Source organism: Porites lutea, chromosome 5, assembly GCF_958299795.1.
Source record: "Porites lutea chromosome 5, jaPorLute2.1, whole genome shotgun sequence".
NCBI classification, from domain to species: Eukaryota; Metazoa; Cnidaria; class Anthozoa; order Scleractinia; family Poritidae; genus Porites; species Porites lutea.
Genome location: NC_133205.1, coordinates 931,922 through 948,015, shown reverse-complemented (window position 1 = coordinate 948,015; position 16,094 = coordinate 931,922). Strand labels below are relative to the sequence as shown.

At 38.1% G+C, this 16,094-nt stretch overlaps 2 protein-coding genes across 5 annotated transcripts in view; both read left to right on the top strand.

Annotated features, from left to right (window-relative positions):
- The window catches only part of LOC140939203 (laminin subunit alpha-like), a 36,643-nt gene extending 26,611 nt beyond the window's left edge, over nt 1-10,032 (top strand). The window contains exons 43-56 of one of the 2 annotated variants that reach the window (XR_012165614.1): nt 89-366; nt 941-1,097; nt 2,139-2,267; nt 2,959-3,110; nt 3,706-3,885; nt 4,367-4,606; nt 5,167-5,368; nt 6,114-6,272; nt 6,764-6,846; nt 7,292-7,392; nt 7,808-7,941; nt 8,053-8,296; nt 9,316-9,550; nt 9,582-10,032. Coding sequence is in view for 1 of the 2 variants with exons in the window: in XM_073388773.1 (XP_073244874.1) it covers nt 89-366; nt 941-1,097; nt 2,139-2,267; nt 2,959-3,110; nt 3,706-3,885; nt 4,367-4,606; nt 5,167-5,368; nt 6,114-6,272; nt 6,764-6,846; nt 7,292-7,392; nt 7,808-7,941; nt 8,053-8,296; nt 9,316-9,470 (2,214 nt within the window). In the remaining variant the exon portion in view is untranslated. Of the gene's footprint in view, nt 1-88; nt 367-940; nt 1,098-2,138; nt 2,268-2,958; nt 3,111-3,705; nt 3,886-4,366; nt 4,607-5,166; nt 5,369-6,113; nt 6,273-6,763; nt 6,847-7,291; nt 7,393-7,807; nt 7,942-8,052; nt 8,297-9,315 lie in introns of both variants that reach the window. The other variant, XM_073388773.1, reaches the window with a different exon arrangement.
- Nucleotides 10,033-10,465: 433 nt separating this feature from the next.
- LOC140936660 (BLOC-1-related complex subunit 8 homolog) lies at nt 10,466-16,011 on the top strand. Of its 3 annotated transcripts, XM_073386151.1 has the most exons (9): nt 10,466-10,616; nt 10,856-10,909; nt 11,277-11,389; nt 11,588-11,652; nt 12,050-12,095; nt 12,271-12,329; nt 12,917-12,998; nt 14,401-14,493; nt 15,779-16,011. In XM_073386151.1, exons 1-9 carry the CDS (start codon nt 10,544-10,546, stop codon nt 15,797-15,799), a joined length of 606 nt encoding a protein of 201 aa, XP_073242252.1. In that variant the 5' UTR covers nt 10,466-10,543; the 3' UTR covers nt 15,800-16,011. The 3 variants fall into 3 exon arrangements, with proteins under 3 accessions (XP_073242252.1, XP_073242253.1, XP_073242254.1); XM_073386152.1 differs by lacking the exon at nt 10,856-10,909; XM_073386153.1 differs by lacking the exon at nt 14,401-14,493.
- The last annotated feature ends 83 nt before the right edge of the window (nt 16,012-16,094 follow it).

Here is a 16,094-nt window from a genome sequence, read left to right as displayed (position 1 = left end):
GGTGTCTGTTGTGAGAAGTTGCTCTGTTTAGCTGTTTTTCATGTTGTGTTGGTGCGGTCATCGCAGTAAATCTAAATTTCATTTTCAGAATTATGTCTATGGTGTTTACTTGAACGAAAGCCGTGTTGCCTTCTTCTTCAAAACTCCAAGTGACACCTATACAGTTCACAGCAAACTCAGTTCATACAGTGATGGACGCTGGTACAAGGTGCATGTGGTTCGTGGTCTCAGGAATGCTAGTCTGACTGTCAGACCAGCAGGTCTGTCAGACAGTGGAGCAGTTGATCACAGCACAATAACAACCTCATCACCTGTTTATCTACCTGTTGGACAAGCGTTGCTATTTGGTGGGAAATATCCCAACAGGTTTGTGGCCATTCGTTATGGTTTGTGCATCTGTGTGAAACTAATTCACTGGCAATTCCATTCAATAAAGTAACTGTTTCCCATGACAGTTGCAAGTGAGTTGTAGCGGGAATTGATGAGAGGAATAGGTCAGCCTCGTTCCCAGAGTCCTCTCCTACTCGGCCACCCGAGCGAGAGATAGGCTGAGTTGGAGAGGACCCTGGTAGCGAGGTTGAAAATAGGCTATTGTACCTACACAAACCATACCTGTTATCGTTGTGTACGTTTAACCGCAATTTCTTGAAATTATTCTAACATCCTCCTGCGTGACAGACTTGATTTTAAAGGGAGTAGAGAGTCGCATCTGTTTTCATTAGGTAGAAGCTAAGAAGAAGAAGAATAGACAGCACTTATTAGAGTAAACAATTCTGCATGATTGCAAAAAGCTTTGTAAAACGTTAAAATAACGAGGCAAAAACGTCGAGGATAATTCTGTAAAAACAGCAAACCATGCCCGTTAAATAGTTAGTGACTGGTGTATGTAATGGCTGTATGTTGACAATATTGTAATAGTTATGGTGTTTTGTCTTTGTAGCCCAATCCAGGCTCCTGTAGACACGTCATTCGCGGGAGCTTTAAGGTGGATCAATATCAGTAGCTCTTCTTCTGGAGTACTGATGTCCCGCTCACTTAGTGATTCCAACTATACTGAGTCTTACAAGGGGGTGTCTTTCTCTGGACTGTTGCCCATGGTAAGAACATAGCTGGTTTTCGCTCATCCGAAAGGCAGAAAAAGTTAATAAGCGCCCAGCCTCGAATAAGTGTCCACCCCCTCCCCGCTCCCACCCCCAAAAAATGAAGTGCACGAGAGTAGTATTGTTATTATTTATTCACTGACTTACAATCTCTAGATTCATCGTCTACGAGAATTTTGGAGTTTTCCTCAAAGTTTCGCGTTTTGTTATTACCATTTATTGTTGTGTTGCAAAATAAACATACTACACTTGCTGAAAATGGTGAAAATTTAATAAGCGCCCAGCCTTGAATAAGCGCTCAGGGCGGTTAATCGAATAAATACGGTTTTCTTCACTTTAATAACGAGAAAGGAACTGAGCCGAGTTAACGATCGCAAAGACATCTGAAACTGTTATTAGGGACAAGTGAATGACAGGTGCGCCCCCAGTAACGACACCAGAAACAATCGCAGGAGGCATTTCGGCTCCCATTCACTTTTCTTTTCTACAGTGGCGAATAGAACGGTAAGGTAAAGTCTAGGGTCAAACTTGTTTGGGCCTTTTCGTGAGACAAAGACAAGGCAAGACTGAGGGAAACGTTTTGGCGAACTGCAGAAAAAAAAATGTTCTCAAATTAATCTTCTTTATTTATTCCATATCTGTCTGATAGGAAACATGGTGTACTTGTGTTATTTTTAGCTAAGGCAAAATGATTCGTTACATAAGAAATCAAACAGCACACTCCTACTCTTCAGAGCCAACTACTAGTGACCAATAACATAGCGACGTAATTGACCAAGTAGGTCAATAACTAGAATTTAATACCATCGTCTGGCGTGATGCAACTCGCTTTTAATCTGAGGATGGCTACCGCACAGGTTGTCGAAACGTCAGTCACTGTCAACAACAGTCCTATTCAGGACTGCGTTCACCCGGACGATCGGACGCCACCTAATTACGAAATGACTCCTGGGCTCATACCTTTCGCTGAATTAGAACTGCTATCTGATTGAATTTTGCAATATCTGATAGGTCTGCTTCACCGTTGTATGTTTTCAGGTCGAGCAAGGTATTCGATTCCTGGGTCAAAGTTACGCTGCCGTGGAACCTGGTCAGTCGCAAATGACGTCAATCTCATTGAAGTTTAAGACACTCTCTCCTACTGGTGTTTTGGTTTACAGTGGAGAGGTAACATAACTTAATTATTATTATTAGTTATTATTATTTTTATAAAAAGTATAGAAATGACCTAAAAACTGTGTGATAGCCTTGTAACTGCTCAGCTTTAAGCAGCACTAAATAGTATGCAGTGTTGGTTTATGTGGAATGCAACCTTGTCTGCCTAGCCTGTGTAACAGGCGCCAGGTAATTTTTTTAAAGGCCGCGCGACGGGAGCACTCCTTTCCTCCCCTCTGGCGTCCTCGAATTTTCTCTTTTTGCCCTTAAGAAATACCGGCGCCTGCTACGCAGGCTATTGTCTGCCTTGAAAATCGTCTGCAACGATTCAGATTACGTTTTCCAATGAAATTACTGGTTTTTTGTGTGTTTAAACCAGGGGAATCGGCTTTAGTTAAATGGATTTCAATTTTAAGAAGCAAACAGCAGTCATAACCTCTTTGAGTCAAGTGCCAGTGTTTTCATTCTTTACTTAATCCTTTTAAGTTTCAAGAGTGATTAACATCAATTTTCTCCCAACAATATCGGTACATAATCAAAAGAAAGGGTCCTAGGAACTGATACAATGATCACCAAGTGGAAATATTTTCATTTCTTAACAAATTCTCTCAACATCGCCTTGAAGGAAATTTATGAAGATCACTGGAGAATTTGTGAGTGGATATCGGAGCTTAATGGAGTAACAGTATTTCTCTTATTTCAGGGTCCTTTCTTTTACTTGGCGCTTTTCCATGGCAACCTTTATTTAGTGTACAGTGCCAATCTAACAACCAAGTTCGTTCCCGTGATTAGCAGTGGAGAAACTTTGAATGACGGTGCTTATCATGCTGTTAAAATTGAACTGGGAAGTAGCGGGTAAGTAAGTTTTCTATTTTTTTAATTTTACCGCCAGTGCGGTTTGTTTACAGGTCACATTTCACTGGTCACTTCAAGAAACTTCTATAGAGTGTTCCTGAACAAAAGCAGAGGGCTTTGCTGTCGAACTTGACAATAAAAATGTTATTGGCTCCAGAATACTAATGTCTTCCAACAGACACTTCTTTTCTTTTGTGTTAGAGATTGACGATGTACATTAATCAAGTATAAAGCCAAACCAAAACGACTAGAGAGATACCAGTCAGTGTGCTTTCCTTTCTGTCATAAGCGTTTTCTATATAGCTTGAAGATTATTTTCTCATTTAGTTTGCTGAATACAAAAAAAAAATCGCCGAAAATGTTGAAAAGATGGGGATATCATTTTAAAGCCGCCGTTTTATCTTAGTGTTCATGTTGCTTGCGCTTCAATTTCGCTGAATTAGCGTCTTTTTTATTTCCTTTCAGGTCCGTTTTATTAGCGTTTAACTCGAAAAAAATTTCTAAAGTACAATCCATGTTCATCCTCCGAAGAAAAAAAGAACAAGTGATCCAGCTGCTTTAATTCCTTTTTCTAACATTTGTGTTTGTGTTTTAGGAGCAATATAAAACTTGATGACCGCGATTTGACAATAGATCCGGGATTTCCCGCGGGTCCCGTTAGTCTGAATGGCAGTCTGTGGATTGGTGGGGTGGATAATCGTACAGTCATACCCAGGCCCTTCCCTGTTATTATTCCATTCGAAGGAGATATGAAGGACCTGACGCTGAATGGAGAGTAAGTTGCTACACTGCGTGCTAATCTAAAAAAGAAGATTTCATTGTTTTTAGACTTTTTTTCTCAACGCTCAAGGACTCAGCCGCTATTTGATCTTTTCACTCTTCCTTCCCCCACAAAAAAAATGAAATCATATCAGTTGCAGCGGCCAGGTTTAATTGTTGGAAGTGATATGCAGTATAAACAAGTAGCACCAGTGAAGAGTGTATATTTGTATAGTTTTACAGCTGGAAATTTCAATGCAGTTTTACATACCTCAAGTGAGAGAGTTCATATCTTACTAGATAAATGTAATCATGATAGGAAACTTTTTTTTAACGATGACAGTGAGGACCCAATTTTTTCTTTCTTGAAAATTTATAGCCTGCGTGGCAGGCGCTTGGAAGTAATACTGCTAGAAAAGGACAGGGTGCGCGACAAAATTCAGTGCATCGTTACGGTTTTCTGTGTAGTATACTAAGGGATGTGTTTTGGTTTTCAGCCCAATAAACATCTTCTCTGGACGAAGCCAGTATGTATCACTAGCTGGAGTGCCGCCTGAACTTGTTGTAGTACCCACCGCTGAACCCACAACCCCTCCCCCCACGTTACCACCACCTACCTGCGGTGCACCGAACCCACCCCTGCGGGTTGGATTAGGAGAGGAGCATGCGCGATTAGAGGGCTCTGAATATATCGCCTTTTCTTCAAGTCAAGAAGTGTTAAACTACACTAGAGAACGGTAAGCACTTTTGATCGTTGTGTGTATAACTCTTTTTGCTCTCGCAAAATTTACTTTTTTTGGTACTCTCAGGGCTGAAGATTTTTCCCTAAAAACATCCCTCTGATACGTAACCTTCTCCATAAAGCTTTGCCCTTAGTTAGATTTGTTGACGAGGTTGTCTGCTACACATTGTCGTTTAAGCTGTATTGGCACTCTATGAATTTCTGATGAACAAGATTTCTCTTAAGTAGGTTGAGCGAAGTACACGAATAGGACTCTTATTGATAGTGACTGACGTTTCGACAGCCTGTGCGGTTGTCATCTTCAGAGTCAAAGATGACGACTGTCAACAGCAGTCCTATTCAGTACTACGATCACCCGGGCGATCATGCTCAACCTACTTATGAAATGGCCCCTGGATGATGACAAGATTTCTCTTGTTTGTTATTGATATGCCGCCGCAGCATGTTGTGATCACTGACTGAAAGACTTATTATTTCAGGAAAATAAAGTCAACTGGAATAACCATCAATAGGCTGGTACTGTAATACTAATAAATGTCTTGTTTTGTTGGTCAGGTTTGTGATTTCTGTTACGTTCCGGTCTCTTGTTCCGAATGGAGTTCTGTTGTATGCAGCTGATGACGTCATGAATCCCAGTCATTACATTAGCTTGGAGCTTGTCAATGGACAACTATTGTTTAAACAAAATGCTGGCATCGGGGAAGTTCGAGTTGCAAGCAGATTCAGTAACTACTCCCATGGTGGAATTGAATATACGGTAGGGGAATTTCTTTTTTAAAATCGTTCAATAAATAGAGAAGCCATGCAAATTTATGGCGACAAAAGAAAGCGTTTAATTTGACTCCTACAGGTCTAATTTAAGACACCAACTTGGTCGACGTTTTAATGTTCTGGGGCAACATTATGGCCGACGTGACGTGATATGGAAGGCTCTATTGACCCCGTTAACTTATAACTTATTTTACAATATCAACACGGAACCCGAGTGCCGTATATCTCCTGTCAGATGAGAATTGACACTTGAAGATGTTGTTTGAATGCTCTGTTGGGGTTTTGTCAGCGGGCAAGGTTTCGTCACTTTGGGTTGCCAGTGGTAGAAATAGGGTTACTAAAGGCGATAACCATTCGGACTGCGGGTTTTAGTCACGTGACTAAAGACCAAGGAGATGTTATTTTACCTTGATCGTCTCTGGTTTGTTACTTGACCTTGTGACGTCGTTCAATCAAATGTCTTCCTCGCCTCTAGCTTCGGCTACTTCGTTAACAGTTTGAAATAATATTAGTAAAAAACCACATTGTTCTATTGAAATAAATAAAACTAAACGAATCAAAAACTTGTAAGTTGTGATTTGTCTTGTTGAACACTACTGCTATCTTTTTCACTTTGTCTATGGAAAAGATAAGGCCTTCAAGAATAATTCCTGTAATTCAGTGCCTTGTGTAGCAATCTAAAATGCACCATAGCAAACTGACGAAGCATTCTTCTTTGGTCTTTGCAACAGGTTCGATTGTTGAGAATTACTCAGTTTGGTGCTATTTTGGTGTCAAACACAAACGACTACAAGAATAACAGGGTCGGCCATGGAACAGCTGCCCTGGTCATCAACAGTCCTTTCTTTTATGGGGGAGTACCCGCACATATAAATATGTCAGTATTAGAGGTAAGCTTTAAGCATCGAAATTATTCACCATTCACCCATCTCCCATTATACACCTTGCTTTCTCCCCTTTCTCTCCCCCCCTCCCCCCCCCAAAAAAAATTGCATAACCTTTGTTTTTCATTTGTCTTGGGGATTGTAGTCGTTCGAAGAGAAATTGAAGACCTACCTATGCAATTTTTTTTTTTTTGGGGGGGGGGGCATGGTCAGCCACGATTTTGTCAAAAATGATAGTCTTTGCCGTGATTTTGTATTTTACAGCCGATTGAAAATCGTCTATACATGTTTAATGTTTTACAGCAAACATTGTGTCTCCGTCCATTGTCAGCCCAAGACGGTAGACCAAAGCAAAAGTAATTTGGATATGGCATGTTACAACACTGAAAGACACTGATGTTCGATCTGGCTATAATGATAGCCCGCTGGCGCATTTCTTACGCACTCACTGCTCAGTTAAATTTATCTGATCTGAATTTTCGTTTGTTTTCCGACAGTCTAAGGGAGTTGGTTTTATTGGTTGCCTTGGACCTCTCTCCATTCAGAACGCCAAGTCTGAAACCAAGATCTTCAATCCGCGGTAAAGAGATAATTAAACCAACTTATAACTTGTAAACCCCTTATTTCTCCAGACTGATCTCCATACATTTCCCTATAGAATTAGTTGAGAGAATTTGATAAAAGATCAAAGCATTTTCCCTTTGGTGACCATTTTTATTTCTTGTCGTAACCTTTTCTCTTGATGGTGTAAGGGTATTATAAGGAGTAAATAGATGTTAGTCACTCTGGGAACGGGTAAAAGTGTTAAAGCGGGCATAGACGTCTGAAATAATGTTTAGAAATAGTGATTTTAACGGCATTTCACGACAGCCATCATGAGTCATCTTTCTACATTTGAAGATGCATAAAAGCGGGGGTTCACTGTTCGAGTGCCCTCATTTTCACTGTTTTTGGTAATGGCGTTTTGTTTTACTGTGCAAAATTGTATGTTGAGTGTTAAAGTTCTTTCTGCTTCATTTTTTTAGCACTGACAGGGAAGATGCTAATTCTAGTTACACCTATAAACAGTGTTACAATGAAATACAATCACAAGCTGGTTTCAATGGTGACGGCTACATTATTTATGGTAAGAAAACAGCGCTTGAACATCTAGTTTTTCCTATCAGCTGGATCTCTGTTTTATTTGCCATTAGTTAAACGATTAACTATTTAGTTTGGAACGTAAAAGTTAGTGGCGTGAAAGAGATAAGCTGTTATATAACTCACGGTCCGTTTGCTCTGCTCTGTGTTGTGTTTAAATCTACCAAGGGCCGTACGCGTTTGATCCCCCTTTCGTTCCGTTTGGTTAGTTCATTCGTTTTTGGAAACTGCTTTTTAAACCAATAGTTTCCATATGGAGACCACAACCCGTATGTCAGCAATCTACTGGCAAATTGCGTTAAGCAGTCCAGTTTTTTCCACTCTAACTTCTTTGGCGAAATAAATTGTTTTTCCTGTTTTAACAAGACTGTTAACAAAGTGTTTTTTGTTTTTATTTTAAGATTCGGACTACTCGCTTCCTAATGGGACAGAAATAGAAATCACCTTCCGCGCCACAACTCGTTCCGGGCTCCTCGTGTCTATTACCAACAGAACGGGGAATGGGTCCGTTACCTTGGAGCAGTTAGAGGGACAGGTAAGTGTGTGAGCCGAAGTGAAAAATAGATTAAATCCTTGAACCCCTTTTCCAAGTGATCATTCAAAAGACTGGCGCGTTTTTCTTACCATCGTCTTCTGTTTGTTTCAGGTTGTTCTAATTTTTAATGGTGAGGGTACACCGGAAGTGATCAAGTGGACCGACCCTTCTATCCCGTCTGATGGACAGTATAATGCTTCATTCCATCTTTGTGATAACAAATTTCACAAAATAGTGATAAGAAGGACTGGCAGTAATGTTGAATTGCAAGTGGATGATCATCAAGCTGTAAAGGGTTCTGTACCATCTGGATTTTCTCTCCAACCTGCCAACTTCTACATTGGTGGCGTACCAGGTAACTTTAAGAAGCCTATCTTGTTACACTCGTAATAATAAACATCAGAAAATTTCTCGAATCTGATTGGCTGAGAGCGATGCAGTTTTTAGTTAACGCGGTGCAAAAACGAGGAAATATATTGAAACATTGTGATTGGCTAAAAATAAATATACAATAGAAATACAAAAGAACCAATCCGTTGCCGCAATAGACAGGAGAAGTCCTTACGTCATGTTACCATGGTAGCAAAATCCGTGGTAGCAACAAGCCTTGGTCATTCACTTATGGCAGAAAAACGAAAAAATAGACATGTACGACTTTCCTGCGCATGATTGCACAGACGGTGGCCCATACTTTTCTTCCATCGTTCGGCAATGCAAATGGCCGTCTCTGTCAAGAAAGATTTTTGAGATCCAGAAATTCTGCTACCATGGTAACGTGACGTCACACTTCTGTCTATCTTTATTGGCCATTTTTAGGTGACGAGTGAGACTGTGTCTGTGTCATGTCAAATTGTATGATGGAACTGTTTTGGGGATGAAATTTGATCAAGTTAATTTCTTTATATATATTGTAAAAGGGTAATTAGTCCAAAAATGTTTCTTACCGGTCAGAATGGTTTTCTTCCCATATATTTTGGACCGCATTATTCGTTTTTGGCGCTGAGAAATGTCTCCTTTTGGTCCTTGGCCGGAACAATGGTATTTGATGTCACAAATAGGCCCTCTGCAGCTAGCCATTCACGTGGTACAAAACCGCCGTGCTGGAGAGAAAAAGTCGCTCTGGGAGAAGGCAAACAAAGAAAATTACCATTTCAAATTATGTATGTCTTTTGTTTGTCTTGTCCCTGTGCGACTTTTGCTCTCCAGCGTGGCGGTTTTGTACCAGGTGAATGGCTGCAAAGCGCCTATTGTTCAGAACACACGGATGTTGTAACGGACAAAAGATTGATGGTGTCGTCACTCAGGGATAAATTCGTCCCCCATTCACGGGCCCTATTTTGATGAAGATTGATGTTGTTAATGTTGTGTTTTTAGACGGATTTGGGTTCCAGACAGACAGTGGCTTGTCACATAAAGGACTCACAGGTTGTGTACAGAGCCTGAAAATTGATGGACAGTCAGCTGGCATCATAAGAAACACACAGCTATATAAAGTACAACAAGGCTGTAATGCTCCACGGGTTACATAGCTTTGAACTCTTTTACGCCTGCTTGCACTTAATTTTTCTGCATAGTAAATAAGTGTACCGCTAGTTGTGATTATTTAGAAGTCACTTTTGCCATTAGAGATGGAGAGTTAGAGGTTTCGTGCACATACAGAACTAGAAGGGATACTTTTTTACAGGATGATACAAATATTGAATAAATTTTTGATAAAATGGATCCTTTCTCTGAAATAATAAATAAGGAGTGTGTTTTCTTCATTAATAATGAAACCTATCATCAAAATGAAAACTCAAGGTACTGGAAACTGAATTAGTTGAATTATTTTTTTTTTGTATGAGCAAATTAAAATTTTGTTTTTGTTTTTGTTTTTTCATTTTTGTATTCAAGAGAAACATTTTTGGTTAATTGATTTTTTATATATTTTTTACAAGCTTTCCGTGTTATTTTCATTATCCGCGTATAGTTATATTTAGCCTTTGAATTGTAACTATCTCTAAATGATGTGAAGGCACACGGTGTTAATCATGTCAGTATTAAAAGGTGTGTAAAACGTATTTGAACATAAATAAAGCAACTTTTACAGAACGTTCTTGTTGTTTCTTATGGTTTTATTAATTTTTGTCTTTAGATTTATTTATGAAAAAGTTTAAAACGACAATTTAGTTCGAGAAGAATTCTTTTTACACAATGAATTTGGCTGCACGCGTGCAACAGACCAACATCGTGCTAAACGTTCTGCCGAAGTGGTTCTCATTTGAGTGTTTTGTACTCAGATTTTTCAGTGATAAGTCATCCCGTCATAACTTGAACCAAGAGAGAAAAAGGTTTTGCTCGGCCCTGTTATATAACATATAGTTTAATATCACAATTCTTTAAAACTCTCTCTTGGTTCATTGGATTGACATTCATATTGAGACTGCGCTACATTTGAGTAGATCCTTCAAGGGCGTAAGGGCGACTTTGCTATGATACGCGAAAATATTTCAAGAGAGAGACTGGGAACGATATGTGCAAAGGGTTTCAAAATGGCGGAGAATGGGTAGACAGCAGGTATTGGTGAAGTTATCGCGAAAATTTTTAACAAAGGCGTACTTTGATGGCTGGGATAACTGAGCTTTACACCGCTAAAGCTATGCTAGACAGTCAAATGATCTATGGAGGCAAACAAGGTGAGAACCTTTTTATTGTATTATGAAACAGGGGAACACGAATGCTTCAGCTAGCCAACTAGCTGCATTGAGATGGGCTCTCTGCTATTATTCTTGGAAATCCATACTCTAAATAAGGCCTGCATAAGGTATTACTGTTTTAATTAGCAGTACTCAAATTCTAATTTGGCATCGATTTTTCCCAATACCTGAGGTTACTTTGCAGTAAATCAAGTATTTTTTCCAAATTTTTTATTGAGACATGGGTGGTTTGGAGTTCAGCAATCAAGAGACTGACTACAAATTAAGACGAGGTAAGATTAACTCTGTAAAGTAAAAGTATTTTAGTACACATAACTCACTTTGATGTTGCATCTTCTCAAGTCTGTAGTTGTGAAACAAAATTACAGTCCCGCTCAAAAGTACACAGTCACTCGCGTCTCGATCCTCGAGACTTGATTCTCAAAACTTTTGAGGATCAAGTCTAGCGTCTAAAGGATTGAGTCTTGAGTTTCAGTGATCGAGGATAGAGTCTCAAATTTCGAGTCGAGAAGTACATTATATTGTATTTTTTGCATGCCCATGTAATCGGTATATTGTTTATTTTGGTAGCTATGAAAGGGTGTTTACTCATTCAAAATGCATTTCTCCAACTAATTTAAATACATTATTGTGACTTAGTTACAGAAAAATTCCTCGAAAACATTCATACAATGTTGAATGAGCCATCAGTTGGTCTTTATCGTGTGCAAGAACATGTCAGGCGATCGCTTCCTCAACTTGTTGACAAGAAGGTAAACATGTTGGAAGACGTGTGTGTCCTACATGCTAGACTGTTTAAACCTGTTATGAACAGAATGCTATCAGAGTCCTGAACGCCATAAAACATTTCATCTTGTCTAGTTATTATTAATTCTTATATTATTGAACCGATTAATAATGTATAATGCACATGATTTAGTGTTAATAAAAGATTACTTTTCGATTCTTAGGTTGAAATGCAGAGCCTTCATAAAAAAGTGCAAGGAGTATCTTATGATGTTGAATATTCACTAAAGTATGTTGTAACCATTTTCTCTTTAAACTCTGGGCCATTTGTTTCCACCATCATAAGCAACAGTAGATATGGTTATGTAGATAAAACGTTAGAGTACTATTTCTGGTACTTACCTCCAACAATATTTAACAAACATATTTCACTAGAAAAAGTTTGCAGTTCTCTTGGTTTTCATTTTATATATTTCTCATACTTTCTTTCTCGTTATACTTGTTTAAAATTTGACAGGTTGAATCTTTGAGTCAGTCTCACATTAATTTTTCACGAGGAAGATTACTTTGTTAGCAAATAATTATGTAGGTTCTAATTGTGTAAACATTAAATTAACAGGAAAAAAGAGTAAATTGTAAATGTTGCAGATCCTAAGAAATTAATGGTAATTTTAATTGCCTCATAGAACTGTTCAGTCCATGCAGAATATTTCTCACTTCACTATTATACAGGTAACTTCTGCAGAGAGTATTTTTACATCTAAATTCATGTTGGTTTAAATGACTCAAGTCACAGCTAAGAATTTTAAAACCTTATTTATATACCATAAACTGCTGGTTAAGCCACACTATTGAGTGGATCCTTTTGTTACTAATTTTGTATGTATCTTCTTCATCTTTTTTTAAGGAGTGCCTTAAGAGTGCAATTGCTTCAAAGAAAAACCTAGATAGAAGAAAACTGGAAAGGTATGACTTCATGAAGGCAACTTACAGTTTGTCTAACTAGTCCAAATTATCATGCAGTGGCAAAGTATGATGAGATGTTCAGAAAAAATGGTCCTAGAAGCTTAAAAGGACATTACTAGATAAAATTATATTTATTTAATGTACCTGTTGTGTGCAGAGAATGTATGTTAATGCATCCTGATACTGTCTTAGAACCTGACAAAGTTGCATGATAGTCAAGGCTCTTCTGTTGCAGTTAGCCCAAAAGCCCTTTTAAAAAGCCACAGTATCTATGAAATCCCTGGGTACTAATACTAGTTATGTTTCGGGAACAAACAAAGTCTGATTTTGTGGTTACCTCACAGCAGAAGTAACTCGCTGCTGACCACCAGTATCCGCAAGAGCACAGCCCTCACTGATATCATTTTTTTGTGCGGGTGATTTGTGATTAATAAGAATTAAGTCTTGAAAGACAGTGAGGAAATTTTGAACATATTGCTCCTATGTGTGGTAAACTGTAGAGAGAAATAAAAATAACTGTACATATACATGTCTTATATTGGCGACCTAAATAAGCAGTGATCTGTTTACAATCCACCTACAAACAGGAAAGATAAACCTATAGAGAGACCAATGGCTGCAGCAGAAGCTGGAACTGATGAGGAGCCTGAAGTTCTAGAAGCTGTTGAGGTGGGATGGAAAAGCTACGTATGCTATATCAGTGCACAATTTTATTTCTTTCGTTCTTTGTTGCTGTTTTGAGCGATTGACTTTATTAACCCAGCACTGTAATGGTTTTAACTTTAAGGGACTTGTATGAAATAGTTCTTGCATGTTAAGAAGAGAAGTGATGGGCAAGTGTCATTTATCATGACGTATGTCTACTTTTATTTCATTGTAACTTTCATTGTTGGACTTCTCTCACTGAAAACTGGTTAAAGTAAATACCGTAAATATAAGCTGTTTCAGAAACAATCACTAAATTTAGAAACTTCAAAATTGCACTTGTTAAACTAAATTATTTTGCATAAAATAAAATTACCATCTCATACTACATTAATTTTAGAATAGTCATTTATAAAATAATTATTTAAATTTAACAAATTAAACGTGTTAATCAAGACCATGCAAAATTTCTTAAGTCCAAAAACTATTAAATAAATATAAATCCCCTAGGGTATGTGCAACTCTTCTTTTGCTAAAGCTTAGCAGACTCTCTAAGACGGGCTTCTTTACCAAGACTTTTCAATCCATTAAAATATTGAAAGATCAAAATAAAGAATAAATTTTCCAAAGCAAATTGATAATATTTAGTTCTTTAAAATCTGTTCAGTAGTGTCCTTAAAACATACATTATTTTACAAGAAGCCTTGCAATGATTTGTCTTTTTATTAACCAGCACTATGTGTAGTTGTGTAGTGCGGAAGGCCGCTTTGCAAAGCTTGAATTGGTTCCCTTTACTCAACTGTCTCCTGTATGTTGAACATGCGCCTAATGATAAAAAGGAAATGGTTGAAGATCAGCCTGCTGCAGGCATAATGATTGAGAAGAGAAGTCGTTTCTTCATGTTGCCATGGTAGCAAAATTTCTGGAGCTCAACGGAAATAATTGATATACATGTGTGACTTTCCTGAGCATGATTGCACTCAGGAGCAAAACCGAAGCCCATATTTTTTCTTTTGTTGTTTGCAAATGCAAATGACCGTCTCTTTCACAGAAGATTGTCGAGATACAGAAATCTTGCTACCAAGGTAACCTGACATCGCACTTCTCTCTATTAGTGATTTCAGTACTACTTGATCTAAGTAAACTAAAAGCACAATGATTATTGTTTGCTTGTTTTCATAAGGTCCTGTACTGCTGGCCCTGAGTTGAAATTTGACCAGTCAGATTTTGTTCAGGTAATTTGCTCATGCAACCCCAACTTAAAGAGAAACCAACAGTCTGTAAAGCAGCAGGCTGATTTTAGACCATTTCAAGAGATATTTGAACACATATAATGTGTGCTGTTTGCAAGCAAACACCACTGTGAAAAATAATGATGAATTTTGCAAGCTGCCTGCTAACCAACCAAAGGTGCTTATACCATCAGGGTTTCATCTGTCCAATCTGCATGCAAGCTTGGACTAACCAAGAAGAGCTTTTACAACACTGGCAGGCAACTCATGATCAACTCACTCTTCAGGTCTGCTACTGTCTTTTAACTCTTAATATTTTTTTTGTCTTTGGAAGCGTTTGTTGAACTTATTCTTAGCATTATTACTCACTACAGGCATTTATGAATGTCTGGTTATGAAATTGCCTAATGGTTACCCTTCTTTCTTTTCCGTACTTTATGATTTCTGTTGTGTTAAAGGGGATTGAAACAAGGTCTGTTCTGCATGTATTGCTCTGTCTTCCCTTCTGCCTTGTATTTCCTTTTAAAAGTTGCTGCTAATGTCCTTTCATCTTGTGTGTGTGTTTTTTTTAATAATAATTATTTTCTTGGAACTGTAGAATATTTTTAATTAGACCCCACTAAACATTCTACTTTTAAAACCACTTTGTAAAGAAAGCAAAACTAAAATAATTATACCTATAGATGTCTTAATTTTTTCTCTTGGGCTGTCAGCCCCAAAAAGCATTTAGCTAAACTAGAGACCCTTTAACTTGCAGTTGATAGAGTTAACTAAAAAGACAGTATTGTAAAGCTTGCATGCTATTTGTAAGTTCTAAATAATTGCAGTTGTACATTTGTCGGGAAGTAAACTTGACACAAAGGTAAAGTAAGCCAGTTACTTTAATACACAGTCAGTGTAATTTAAAAACCCAGTCAAGCATGTTATGGCAGGATGTAGTGTTTTGACTAGAGATTAATGCCTCAGACTTTAAATCTAGGTCTGGTTGTTTAAAGGATGGTAAAAACAAATCCAGATTTAGCTACCATGGCAATGCATTGTTCTAGCTAAAGTTAATCCTAGGCTTTGATCAAGCTCAGCCTTGGAGCCCATGTTGTTATGTTTCCTCATAAAGTGGTATCCTGTTCAAGAAGGGTGGGGCAGGTGTGTGTGTAGGGGGGTGGGGTGCATTAGGTTTCTGGGAAACTGCACCCCTCCCCCTCCCTTAAGCCAAACTTTTACCCTAAGTGAGAGGTAAGTTTTAATGTTTAGTTAGGAGAGGGACAGGGGGCCATTTTCCCAGAAACCTTAATTGATCTTCTTCTGCTGCTGCATGACCCATTCTGCTATTTGCAGCAAAATTTACGAAAAGTTGTCCGTGTCTCCTTGGTTTCAATTACCCCTTTCCCTTTTATCCTCTTCACACGCCACACCAAATAATTATGTTTGGACAACTGTATCAAATGTACACGTTGTTGTCTGGCCTTGGTTATCACATGATTGAGAAGGTGTTACTTTAGATTACGTTAACAGGAAGACTGTTCCATTGTCACGTGCAGTTGCCTCTTTAATTTTGCCCTCATTATTTCTCAGGGAGAACATTCCAAGGAATAAAATTGCAAACAAGCTTCATTGAGCTAATATTTGGATACTGAACAGAGGAAATGAAGATAGGCTGTTCGTAGCCGCCCTGTAGATACTGGGGAGAGAAACACTCAAACAACTATCTCTTGTCGTTGATTTTCAATTTATTACTACTGCTGTATTTGTTTCTAATAACATTAATGATCAAAATGAAGAACAATAAATCATATTTCATATTTACATGAGACATGCTCTCTTTGTTTTGCATTCATGACACCTATTTGACATTATCTTTTAATAATGATATTTCATGTATTATATTTTT